At 40.4% G+C, this 14,205-nt stretch overlaps 1 protein-coding gene across 2 annotated transcripts; it reads right to left on the bottom strand.

Annotated features, from left to right (window-relative positions):
- Positions 1 to 526: 526 nt before the first annotated feature.
- LOC107387122 (uncharacterized) lies at positions 527 to 11,641 on the bottom strand. Of its 2 annotated transcripts, XM_070555400.1 has the most exons (5): positions 11,497 to 11,641; positions 10,857 to 10,968; positions 6,288 to 6,336; positions 3,691 to 3,773; positions 527 to 3,552 (listed from the first exon to the last, which is right to left on the bottom strand). In XM_070555400.1, exons 2-5 carry the CDS (start codon positions 10,966 to 10,968, stop codon positions 2,951 to 2,953), a joined length of 846 nt encoding a protein of 281 aa, XP_070411501.1. In that variant the 5' UTR covers positions 11,497 to 11,641; the 3' UTR covers positions 527 to 2,950. The 2 variants fall into 2 exon arrangements, with proteins under 2 accessions (XP_070411501.1, XP_015817380.1); XM_015961894.3 differs by lacking the exon at positions 11,497 to 11,641 and having other exon boundaries at positions 528 to 3,552; positions 10,857 to 11,368.
- Between the last annotated feature and the right edge of the window lie 2,564 nt (positions 11,642 to 14,205).

Raw genomic sequence — 14,205 nt, forward strand, 5'->3', positions numbered from 1 at the left:
ATAAAACACTCATGATAAAATTATTAATGTAAAAAGTGGCAAGAATTAGAGAAGCAGCTATCTACTCCGTGTAGGTTTTTATCTGAGTATTTGTTGAATGGTTCAAGCACAGCATCGGGTCACGTGACTGGGACCAATCAACTTGAGTGGGCTGCCCTAGGATTTTCATTCAAAAGTCCAACTGCAGAGGGGAAGAAACTGTTTTTGTGGCGAGAGGTTCTGGTCCGAAAGGATCTGAGCCTTCTGCCAGATGGGAGCGAGTCGAAGAGACTGTGTCCAGGGTGAGACGAGTCAGCTATTATCCGACCTGCACGCCTCAATGTCCTATAGAGGTGTACAGATCTTGAATGGAGGGGAGTTTGCAGCCAATAACCTTCTCTGCAGAGCGCACGACACGCTGCAGCCTCTTCTTGTCCCTGGCGGTAGCTCCAGCGTACCACACGGTGATGGAGGAGGTGAGGGTGGACTCGATGATAGCGGTCAGGGATGATAGGTCAGGGATGAGGTCCTGGCCCAAGTGGAGGAGTTTAAGTATCTTGGGGTCTTGTTCACGAGTGAGGGAGAGAAGTGCGACATCGACAGGTGGATTGGTGCTGCATCTGCAGTGATGCGGGCGTTGTACTAATCTGTCGTGGTTAAGGGAGAGCTGAGCTGGAAGGCAAAGCTGTCAGTTTGCCGGTGGATTTACGTTCCTACCCTCACCTTTGGTCAGGAGCTTTGGGTAGTGGCCAAAAGAACGAGATCGTGGATACAAGTGGCCAAAATGAGTTTTCTCGCAGGGTGGCTGGGCTCTCCCCTAGAGATAGTGTGAAAAGTTTGGTCATCCGGGAGGGGCTCAGAGTAGACCATCTGCTCCTCCACGTTGAGAGGAGCCAGCTGAGGTGGCTCGGGCATCTAGTTAGGATGCCTACTGGACACTTTCCTTGTGAGGTTTTCCGGGCACGCCCAACCAGGAGAAGCCCTAAAGGAAGACCCCAGGACAGGCTGGAGGGACTATGTCTCTCGGCTGGCCAGGGAACGCCTTGGGATGAGGAGAGGGTAGTCTGGGCCTCTCTGCTTATGCCACTGCCCCTGCGACCCAACCCCGGATAAGCGTCCGAAAATGGATGGATGGTGACAGAGGTCTCCATCCCTCCAAGAACAAAATAACAAAACAACTGAACCTATAGATTTTACACGCTGAAAGTCCTTCTTTGTGGCGAATAAACCAGCATGTGTCTTCATCAGGTTTTAATGCACAAGGCAGCTCCATCAATAAAGCTGTTGAAATCCAATAAGAAATAACGAGTACATGTTGTTTAAATAATTTTCAGTGTTCCAGCTTTGAGAAACGAACAAAGAGGTTTAAAAATGACCCAGACCAGAAGAAAAGTCACTCTGTGTGTCAAAAAATGCACATTTAATGTGAAAAGTTATTTTAACTTTGGGACATTATTAAGTATAACAAACAATTGCACCTTTTTTAATAATACAATTTCAAAATAAAAGATTCATTGAGAACCTTTCATGATCATTCCTCTATTTCTACCAGCACTAAGAAGAATTTACTTCCCCAAATGTGAAGCCTTAAACATGTTAAATAGATGACTCATCACACAAACAGGTATAAAATAGATTTAACTGTTCTTTATGATGTTTTTTGTTCCACAATCTAATTCCACATTTTTGTAGACATTTCTTCCAGTTCCTCATCTTGAATGTAAAACAGCTCAGGGTTTTATGACCGGGCCACACAAACCTGCCGTCGATGACATAATTCAACCAAATCAGCTGCAGCATGGTGCATGGGCTTCAAGCATTTATAAAATAAATGTGACAAAATATTTATGTTCACCTCAAAAGTTTAATCTTTAACCAAAAGACTCAGTTATGCTTTCGCATCATTCTGAGCAGTTTAGATAGTGCACCATGAAGTAAACTCATCTATTTACCCCCTTTTGCTTTAAATTTGTTGGTTAGATCCAGGATTAGGAGCTTTTACCTCCAACCATACTTATCTCAGATTAAACTTTAAAAACACAGATTCATGAAATATTCAGCCTGTTTAAACGGAGCAGTTTTCCGAGTCTGTGGTTGAAACGCTTGATCTGGAAGGTTTGACTTCAGAGCATTTAGGGATTTAGTAACTTCAGAGGATTCCGCTGACAAATGCTAAAAACTGCTCCGTTATGCACAACAGCACATCATATTTTAATCACTTCTAAAGCTTTTCTATGCACAAGCACATTTTCAAGACTCTTGCTTCCCCTGATCCTGATATTGCTGATCTATATGAAATAAAGAATAAAAGCATTTATGTCTTCAAGCGGGCCTTCAAAAGGAGATGAGGCACCGTGAGCTACAAGACGGCCGTTTTTTTAAACTCATCATGTAGAGATGTAAGAAAACACGCTGAAATATCGCAGTATTTTGTGTTATTATACTGAATCAATATTTAATTGATTGAGGATTTACATGCAAACATCTACTGTATTATTTTGGTCAGGTGTAATTCAAAGTCCCACTGCTGGGAGGCAGCAGTTTACCACCTCCATTCTGATCCCACAATGTGTCCTGAATGTGTTTGGCCCGAATTTTACAATTTAACTGAGTTTTAAAAATTGAAAGTATTGTCGACTTTTAGTATCACCATATATCGTATCGTCTTGCCTGTTCTGCGATTGCTAGATTCTTGCCAATACATACCCCTAATATCATGTAATTAATGAATCATATAAAACAATATATTCACAAGTAAAATATCACAAGCTATCCAAAAGGCCAAAAATACACATGATGAGCAAAAATCACAAAACATTATAAAACATACTTTTAGCAATGTTACCATTTTTATCTTTTTTTATGGTTTTATTTTGAAAGTCCACTGATTTACACCATTAAAATAAAAAGGATTGCCAACACAACAAATCTCTGCCCAGCAGGATTCAGATGAGTTAAGCAAGTGTGTATCTTACTCCACATCATCATAATCATAGTCATCATCGTACTCTCCGATGTCGTCGTAGTCTCCTGAATCTGGATCTGCTGAATGAGACGGAAGCGTCTTCTCGTCCTCCACCTTCATGTAGTCAGGCTGAAGGTCCGTGCTCTCCTCGTAGTCATGATCATCAGAAAAGTTTCTGCAGCTTTCACCAAACAAACCACCGGATTTAAAATTTGGACCTGGATCAGTGTCATCATCCACCTGCTCATAGTCAGGCTCGTCCACGCTCTCCTCGTAGTCATGATCATCAGACAAGTTTCCGCAGCTTTGTCCCAACAAACCACCGGATTTAAAATTTGGACCTGGATCAGCCTCATCGTCCGCCTGCACGTAGTCCGGCTGGTCCGTGCTCTCCTCATAGTCGTTCTCAGCCAGGTTTTCATAGCTCTGGCCCACATAATTACATGCTTTTATCTGTGGATTTGGATTATTGTAGAAAGAGGGACAATGGAGGATGTCTGACTCGTTCTCCACCTTCACATAATCCAGCTGATGGTCTGTACTCTGCTCATATTCAGGAATATGCTCATAGTCCGGTTCTTCAGCCAAGTTCTCATAGCTTTGGGCCTCTGAAATAACAAAAACTGTTTAAAATTAATTCAAATAACCCTGTTGTGATTATTTCTGACATTTTCTTTAGTCACTGTGGATTTCAGATTAGAAAAAGTAAGACGAAGGGAAATTTTGGGAATCAAGCAGTTTCTTGCCTGCTGTGAGGAACTGTGCCCGAGATGGGAATGGGGGTGTGGGATTCCTGCAGTCCACGTTTCTCTCCTGGTATTTGTTGCTCCTGAAACGTAGTCAAAGCCAACTCAGGTAAATTTGTGTTGTTCATGTTTTATCTCTAGAAAATGCTTGTGATTCAGATTTTCTTATGATTCAACCAGAGGTGTGAAAATATAATTAGTATCGTCAGACGGTTTTATTTACTTTATTCTAGACAAAGCGTGTCCAAACTTTTCGAGATGAGGATCAAAATGGCGATGTTAGTCCTGAACAAAAGGCGCTTTATTATTTTCAAATTCAAAATGCAAAAATACTTTTATTGGTTTTCTTGTTTTCACTTCTCAAAATATGTTTAAAATAGACATATTAGTAAAAATCTAAACATGACAACGGTACAAGTGTCATTTTACATCAACAACCTGATGTAGAGACTAAATTTACAGGTGAGGTCTAATAAAGTCTCTCTGGGCCACACTTTTGACATTGTTTATCACAGCACCTTAATTAACAGACTTGGGAAACCAAGTGGGGATCTCTGCATGCAACAGTTCTTGGCTGGTTTAGATCGTACCTTTCTAACAGAAGTTTTGGTGTCTGCATGAACCAAATCATCAGATTCCACCAGTCTGTTCTGTGGGGAACCCCGAGGCTCTGTTTTGGACTGCAGCTAGAGTCAGTGCTTGAGGAACCACTACACACAGATGTATGCATGGGCTTCAGCTATTGTATTCATAGTGTCAAGTTACTCTTGAACAACAGACAGCATCAGAACCGTCTGGTATAAAGACTGGGCTGCTGCTGAGTGGTCCAAAGCTTTGTCCTCTGATGAAAATAAATTTTGCATTTCCTTTGGAAATCAAGGTCCCAGAGTCTGGAGGAAGAGAGGAGGGGCACAGAATCCACATTGCTTGAGGTTCGGTGTAAAGTTTTGGGGGCCGTGTCATCTTTTGGTGTTGGTCCAATGTGTTTTCTGAGGTCCAAGGTCAATGCAGCCAAGGATGTTTATGAGCACTTCATGCTTCCTGCTGCTGATCAACTTTATGAAGATGCAGACTTGATTTTCCAACAGGGCTTGGCACCTGCACACAGTGCCAAAGCTACCAGTGCCTGGGTATCCCTGCTCTTGATTGGTCAACAAACTGGCCTGACCTTAACCTTCACAAAAGGAAGATGCAATACGTCGTCGTCGTCTTCCTCCGCTTATCCGGGTCCGGGTCGTGGGGCAGCATCCCAACTAGGGAGCTCCAGACTGTCCTCTCCCCGGCCTTCTCCACCAGCTCCTCCGGCAGGACCCCAAGGCGTTCCCGGACCAGATTGGAGATGTAACCTCTCCAACGTGTCTTGGGTCGACCCGGGGGCCTCCTGTCGGCAGGACATGGACGTAATTTTGGGGGGGGGACATGCCCCTCCCACTTTTTCCAAAGTCAAGTTTTGACCCCTGCACTTTTTACCATCCAAAAACAATATTACGCTACATTATATTTACTCTGGTTGAGCTCTAGGACCAAGTGGAAAACAACTGTTTGTATTGAAGCCTGTTTTCTATTAGAGCATACTGTAAAGATTCCCCCCCCCCCCCCCGTGCCCCCCCCCCCAACACACTTCTAAAGTGAAAATTGCGTCCATGCAGCAGGACATGCCCAAAACACCTCCCCGGGAAGGCGTCCAGGAGGCATCTTGACCAGATGCCCAAACCACCTCAACTGGCTCCTTTCGATCCGGAGGAGCAGCGGTTCTACTCCGAGTCCCTCCCGAATATCAGAGCTCCTCACCCTATCACTAAGGCTGAGCCCGGCCACCATACGAAGGAAACTCATTTCGGCCGCTTGTATCCGCGATCTCGTTCTTTCGGTCATTACCCAAAGCTCATGACCATAGGTGAGGATTGGGACGTAGATCGACCGGTAAATCAAGAGTCTGGCTTTCTGGCTCAGCTCCCTCTTCACCACGACAGATCGGCTCAGCGTCCACATCACTGCAGGCACCGAACCAATCCGCCTGTCGATCTCCCGATCCCTCCTACCCTCACTCGTGAACAAGACCCCGAGATACTTAAACTCCTCCACTTGAGGTAGGACCTCTCCCCCGACCCGGAGTTGGCAAGCCACCCTTTTCTGGTCGGAAGATGCAATACGCCAGACCCAACTATTCAGAAGAGCTGAAGGCCACTACCAGAGCAACATCGGCTCTCATAACACATGAGCAGTGCCACAGACTGATGGACTCCACACCACGCCGCGTTGCTGCAGTAATCCAAGCCAAAGGAGCCCCAACTAAATACTGAGTGCTGCTCATACGTTCCATGTTCATACTTTTCAGTTGGCCAACATTTGTAAAATCCCTTCTTTTTTTCGCATTGGTCTTCGTTGATATTCTAATATTCTGAGATACTGAATTTGGGATTTTAGTTGTCAGTTAATCATCAAAATTAAAGAAATATACAGTTTAAATGTATCAGTCGTAATGTAATGAATGCATCTAAATACACAAGTTTCACTTTTTGAACAGAGTTCCTGAAATAAATCAACTTTGTCATGATATGACCTGCACCTGCTGTTAATGTAAATGAATACATTACTGGGGTTTGGAGTCGGCTGTTCTCTGCAGCTGCCGAATTTTGTGTTTTCCTGCAAAGCAAAGAACAAACAAGAAAAAATAAAACTTTTCTGCAGAAAGAAAGAAATCAAACAGGAACCAATTCTAAATTCCCCCAAGGATAAAAAATAACACTATAAAATATTCTTATTCATTTCATTTACCAAAAAATGGGTGAAAATGACAAAAAATGGTTAAAACCTTTGTGTTAAAGAGCTGAAATCAAACCGGTTTATGTTCAGTATTTATTTTCTTACATATTAAACAAAGTCTTTATGTGTAGCTTATTTTCTGCCTGTGCGCTGTTTCTTAAGATTAACGTTTGCATCACACAATATTTTGCTCCCTTTCATTGCTCTTTGTTCATTTATTTACCAACACCAGAACAAAACTGCTGCCACCCAGTTTCACCACAGGGATCATTAACGTTTCATCTAAGCTAATCAAATCCAGAGGGTACCCCTAATTATAGCAATTCATGCAATTATAATGACATTTTCATGGGGGGGGGGGGGGGGGGGGGGGGCTGCAAAGCCCTCGGATACAAGTTCTCACAAGAGTGATCGTTTAATATTCTCTGGGTTCTTTGCTTCCTGTTTAAGTTGAAGTGAAAACAAACAACTTCTCTTTTCTTTGAATTTTGTTTATTTTTATTTTGAATTTTGTTTGTTTTTATTTTTCCTAATAAGACTTCAAATGAATTTTTACTGACTGGAAAGCTTCTTTGCTGCTATGATTCTAAAATTAATGACTAAAACAATAATTTCTATTTGGTTTAAATCAGAGCCTCTGAATTTAGATAGTCAGGAGGACAAAGAGTTGAATGGGGTTAGCAAAGAGCTAAAAACACAGTGAAATGACAACTGAAGTGGAAAATCAACAACTTTAAAACCAGAACAAAACTCAGTAATAGACTTTGTTTAACTAAAGATGGTTTTGGTTTAAGAAAGAATTAAAGGGGCATTATGGAAGTTTGACAGTCAAAACATGTATAGAAATAATACATTTCTTTATACATTCTCCTGCAGTGCCCTGGTCCTGTAGAATGAGCCCTGGCATTTTTACTGTGATTGCCTGTTTTTCTGTAAAATCACAGAAAAAGAGAGCTGCTCAGGTCGAGTAGGCTGCTTCATGCGTGCTCACACTCAGGCATAGCCCGTAGCATTTGCTATCCGTAGATTTAGCAGCAGAAAGTGAGGTAGTGCCAACTCAGCGACTTTGTCGCTGTTCCTCATGCCTAGTGATGAACCTAGCTACATTTGTGATGACCCTTAGCTACTTTCTTCTAGATATTCCTGCAAATTAGCAACAAAATAACCATTTTCGCTCCGAACCGTTGTTTGAATGGTGTTTCAGCTGTCATCAAGGATATAAAAGCTACAGATACAAAAGACATTACTGGTGCATTAGCTCATCTAGAAAGACGACGGACTCTTGTGCAGAAGATCTGGGTTTGAATCTAGATGTAGACAAAATTGAATTAGAGTTTATTTTTTACGTTAATGGTATATTTTTTACAGTAAGATGCCCAAATTTTTATTTGAGACTCGCCAAACGGCATTGAATTCACAGATAAAAAAGATGTGGGTTCAACTTTAATTTTAGAACAGTTTTTCAAGCATGGGAAAGGAATGATCTGAGCATGCAGGAGGACTGACCCATCTTAACCCGTTGTCGGCTGTGCGGAAGAGAAAGGTACAGAACCAAATTATTTAATTAATTAGCTGCGCGTTCTCCTGTCCTCTGTCCTCCGGGCCACACACACACACACACACACACACACACACACACACACACACACACACACACACACACACACACACACACACACACACACACACACACACACACACAAACACACACACACACACACAACACACACACGGAGCTGACTGTCTCAGCTGTTATTTTCGTTAGGGAGTGTGCACGTACAGCATGCGCGCCTCGTGCACAAACCTACCATTGAAGCTGCCGTTACGCTTTTTGCCTGAGGGGGCAATCGCGAGCATAACAATTCAAAAACTCCGTAAAGTCCCTTTAAACTGTATTTGCAGTTGGTGAAGTAAACTTGCTTTTATGCATTTATTTGTGATGCGATGGTGAGTCCTGCACATGTTGGAGATCCTGTCATTTTAGTGATTAAGAGTGGAGATGTTTTTTTAATATAATAAAACAATAAAGCAGTAATAAATAAATAAAACTGGCTATTTTCACCTGTAAATCTTCTACCAGGGGGCAGCAGACATGTATAAGACTAGAAATGGCAGGTTTCTGATGAAGGTACCAATCCTGATACTCCATCTGGATAATTATATAGCCCCATATCACAACAAGAGTTATCTAAAGGCACTTGACAAGGGAAACATTCCACCTGAACCTACTTAGTGCATTGAGCTCAGTTAATTATTCCATTTGCTAAAAGTTTTTATATAAGGGACCCAGCAGATTGCATTGAGTCACTGACTTGAAACTTTCCACTGGGGCCCCCGGAACCCCCTCTATAACTGCCCCTGCCAAGTAAAGCACATTTAAGTCCATTAATCTAATTCAAGCAAGCACTAAATTTAACTGAAATAAATCTTAGAAATATGTGGATATTTGAATTAATAGTCAAACATTATTATCTGATGTTGCAAATAATTTATTATTTCTGACATATTTACATGAAGATCATCTTACATTATAGTATTGCTCTAGGGGTCCCAAATACATTTAAAAGTTACCTTTTTAGGGTCTGAACACTTAAAAATAATGACATTTTCACAAACTAATCTTTACATACACATCTGCAACTCAACTCACCAATTCAAGATGACCAATGAGGCAGACAGACCATGGGACAAAAAAAACAGTAGTTGAAGCTGAGCATCATCCTAACACATGCCCAGAAAACTGCCCTTTGTGCTAAATCTTTGCCTAAAACTTAAACATTAACTATTGAAATCAACTCAGTGTTAGTTAAACCTTTAGAAAATAATTAAAAACGTTCATCACAGCAAATGAACTTTAGGAGCTTGATTCCCATGAGGGATGATAACATATCATGTCAGATCCTACACGTTTTTATTTTATTTTTTTTTGCCTAAAATGACCAAAACTGCATAATTTCTCAACAAAACATTTGTACAATTGTGCTTTCAGTCAGGCTTTTCGTCAAATTTTAATATCCTACACAACTAAATGTGGTGATGATTTGATGACATAAAGATAAGAAAACAAGAGAGAAATAATTGGTTTATACAAAATATGTCCCAGTTCCAGCCACATCAAGTCATCTAGAAACATTTCTGCCCAGCAGTTTCGAGTTGACTGAGTCACTAACTTTAGTTCTAGTTTTGACCAAATCAGACTTTTTTCTTCACATCAACTTCTCCAAAAACGTTCATTATGACGTCAAAGCAGTTTTACTAATGCAGCTGATAAATCCAAACTTACGTCATGTTGTTGTTGTTACTTGTGATGGGAAAATATGACCTCTTTCAACAAACATTTAGGATTTTATTTGAAATATTTCTATTTTTTTTTCCTTATGCATGAAATTGTGAAATGAACTCATGATTGTGCAGACTAATAACACTTAATATGGGAGTTTTTTAATTTTATTAACTTCGGTCAAAGTCGTGAAATTAATTTTGCAGTTTAGATGTGAATGACTTCCCTCCTGGTCAGTTCAGCCTTTAACAAGCTGGTCAGCCACGTAGTAGAACAGATTTTTGTCCATATATCTAAATATATAGTCAAATATGGAAGCCCGTTCCCGCCACTCGGATACAAAATATCTCATAATTTTAATAAATATATACTAAAATACGACAAAACTAAAAATATGTTGTTACCTTACAATAAGCACCTTTACTGTCCCAAATGAATGAAAAGTTTCAATAAGAGCTTTATTTTTGGTCCTTACAATTATGGTGGAAATGATACAACTACATTATGCATCTATCTTGTGGGCAGAGAATGAGGGCATCACACAAAAAGCATAAATAAAAGCATAGTTTATTTATATTTAATGTGAGAATTTATACATTGGTTAAATCAATCTGATAAATGTGCATAATAAGAAAAAAAAATCACTTTTATACGAGGATTTATTTTTATCTTCATAAAGTGCTGCATTTATTTATATTTTTCACACTTTAATTTACATGTCACAGGAAAATCTGCTATAGAACGTAAGAATATATTTTGTTTTAGTATTTTTTTTTTCTGTTTTGTCTCAAATTAAGCATCATTAATCATTTTTTCGCTGCCCCGGACATGTTTTCAACACTTTTTGACAATGAATAAAAATCAAAACACACAAATAAAACCTGGGACTAAAATTCCAAACATTTTCTCTGGTTTTATCAAACATTTCTGCCTCCTTTGTCTAACTGACGTAACTTTCTAACGAAATACTAAAACATTCAAGATAATCGTCACAGTTTGAAAATAATAAATGGTCCGAAAGAGGAGCTGATTAATAACACGGCTTCTGAAGATGTGTGTAAAAAAAATCAGGAAATGATCATTATTTCAGCGGTGGACGTGTGGATGAAACTCAACTCACCTGTTCTGAACATGCATCTGTTGATTAACAGGAAGATGAAGACGATCACCACAGATGAGGCGACCATTCCAAGGATCACAATCGTCCAGATGTATTTGCGTGACAGAGACATCTTGGTACAAACAAAAAAGACAAAATAAATCCCATCCAGCCTTTTTACAAGTGACTTGATCTACTGCTTTTCAGTATGAGAGGCCGGATCGGAAAGAGAAGCACTTCACACTTCCTCTTTCCTCTGTTGACTAAGTCTTAAGTTTATTTTAGGTCCAGCAGCAGCGCTGAGAAAACCTAACCGTCTCCCTGGTGATCTCCAGGGACTCTTTTTGAGAGGAAGTCATGCTGCCTGCACTGCCGGCAGCATGACTGATAATTCTGCTGAGCTGAGCTGTCACTTTGACAAGAACATGAAAAAATGTAATTTAACTGTTTATTACAGCTGGAGAGTACATTTCCATGCTAATATCTCAATGAGCAAATGTCTCTAAATGCTTTTTTTTCTGGTTTATCTTCACATCCCCTGTCTGCCACAGCTTCCTGTCATTTTGTTCCCGCCCAGCCGTGTGTTTTTCAACATAAATCAAAAGTTTTAAAGTGCCATTTTATCCCACAAGTTCCAGTTCTGATCAAATGTTTGCCTTACCTCTTCAGAAAGCAGATGATGGCTCCAAGGGTGGTTTTAAAGTTGGATGGTAATTACATCTCAGAAAAATAAAGACAAAAGTGGAAATCAGTCAGTTTGCAAAGAAGCATCACATCTTGTCTGTTAAAATGAGAAACCCAGTGACTGAGGCTGTACTCTCCCCACCCCCTGCCATGCCTCAGTGACCACAGCATGTGAATGTGACTATTAGAGATATATTACATATACGCTGCCCCGTGAACTCATTTCTTAAAGTCCATGATCATAAATATGTCAGTACTAACCATCGGATGCTTATTTCTGTCTCAGTAAAACAAATATGAGAGAAGAGGTTGCAATATAAATGTCCAAGGTGCCTTTTTCCCAGTTCTTCATAATAATTCGATGTTTCCTCATTTTATATTTGGTTATTAGCTGAAAGTGTATTTTCAGTGCATCTGCAATTATCTGATGAATACAAGATTTGTATCTTTTTTTTCTTTTGCTTGAAATAACTAAATTAAACAAGAACATGCTTAGTTTTAATTTGAACAATCTTTGCAGGCTGCTTTTATTTTGAAAAACAAGCCTGAAAAAAGAAAAAGTCGTAAGGGCAGGGTGTCAAGTTCTGCAGGTGGAGATGGCAGACCATGTGTGGTGGTGGGTTTCAGGAGGCAGAACAGCAGGCAACGGATAAAAAAATAAAAAAGGTTTAATTGTAGAATGGGAGCGACAGGACAAACGAACATGCACAAAACGACAATGATCCGACAAAGACAACAACAAGGAGGGCGGTATAAATACACAAGGGAATCAGTAACACATGGGCAGAGTAACGAGGGACAGGTGAGCACAATAAGGGTAATCAAGGCAGGAGAGACACAGTCAGGGAGGCCGGGGTGGATCATGACACAGGGAGGTAATGCATATTTGATTTCTCTCCATACTTGGTTCAGACAAGTACCAGATCATAACCATCGTTGTGTGTAGTTGACAGAAAGCTGCACCGATAAAAACAAATGATTCGTGCTTTTGTGGCTGAAGCAGATAATTCAGATCAACCACCGTCCATCACTGGTGGGTTACAAAGTTGGGCCAGGCAAAAGTAAACAAAACCTCTGATTTATTTTGAAGGCTACTATATATACAGCATATTCTGCTCAACAGAAAAGGAAACATAAAAATAAGACATATTTTAATTAATGAAATATTCTCCTTAAATATTTTGTTCTTGACATAGTTGGATGTGCTGATAACAAAATCACACACAAGTTATCAAAATAAATTACATTTATCAACCCATGGAGCTCTGGATATTGAGTCACACTCAAAATTAAAGTGTAAAAACACACTACGGTTAGGTCCAACTTAGATATGTAATGTCCTTAAACAAGTCAAAATGAGGCTTCAGTTAGTGGGTGTGGTCTCCACCTGCCTATATGCAGTGGCGGATTTAGCTATTTGGGGCCCGAGGCGAACACAGACATGGGGCCCCCTTGCACTAAATTTTTGACAATCTTACCTTTAACTGGATTTGTGAAACTCTCCCCTCTTCTGCCACGAGTTATTTTCACTTTTTATTAGTCCTCCTCTTTTTTCCTGTCTTTCTCTCCCTTTGAGCGTCTTCAATATTTGCTCTGCTGTCAGCTTCCTGTCAGTGCTCCTGTGCTTTAGCCTTTTTTTCTCTTCTATTTTCCATTTTGGTCTATGTTTTCCTCCCTTTAAACATTTTCCATTGTCTTTCCTTTCTGCATCCTTTTGATGTTTACATAGAAAAACGACGTCACTTTCAGAAGAGAAGATAAAAGCTTTTTATGTTTATGTTTATGTATTTAGCAGACGCTTTTGTCCAAAGCGACTTACAAGTGATAATCGGCATGTTTCCCTCGAGGCTAACAACAACAATAACAACAACAACTTGACATCAATCATGGAGATTGCTAAACACAGATGGACAAATCATTTTTTGAAGCAAGCTGCTTCTTTCTCTTATTGGAGCCACCAGGATAACTGCATTTCATGCTTAATGTTTTGACTACCGCTTCGAGTTTGTTACGAATGCTCCTGCCTCTCTTCTTCTTTTTCTGCTTTCTCTTCTTTGTGGTCTTATGGCACTTGGAAAACAACTATTTGGTGCATTACTGCCACCAACTGGATTGGACTGGAAGGACTACCAACCCCTTCCTGTTTGCGCATCGGCGTCTTAAAGGAATAGAGCTCCGGACCCCACATGACTCTCAGTTAGTAGACGCCATATTGGCAGTCAAAAAAGGCAAACAAACACGGATCGTAAACATGAACATGAACGGGATCGGCTTGGATTTTACTCCGTCTGAGTTTACTTCACACTTTAAAACCAAAGAAATCGTTTTATATAGTCAGAAATTAAATAGACTAAACATCTCCGACCCTTACCGTGCCCCTGGTATACTTTTTAAAAACACCAGAAGCTGTCGGAGTGGACTTCTTACCGGACCTGACCGGGGAACCCCTTGGGATTCCCCCAGAGGAGCTGGCCAAGGTGGCTGGGGAGAGGGAAGTCTGGACCTCTCGACGGTACTGCCCCCACAACCCAACTCCGGATAAGCGGATGAAAATGGATGGATGGACAAATAACAGATTTACAGGTAAGTAGTTTAAATAGAGTGCTGTGCTGTTTGAATGTATAAACTGAACGCCAAGAGAAATCACTAGTTAGATTTTTTTCCGTGAATAAAATAAATATGTCAG

This window comes from Nothobranchius furzeri, chromosome 10 (genome assembly GCF_043380555.1).
Source record: "Nothobranchius furzeri strain GRZ-AD chromosome 10, NfurGRZ-RIMD1, whole genome shotgun sequence".
Classification (NCBI taxonomy): domain Eukaryota; kingdom Metazoa; phylum Chordata; class Actinopteri; order Cyprinodontiformes; family Nothobranchiidae; genus Nothobranchius; species Nothobranchius furzeri.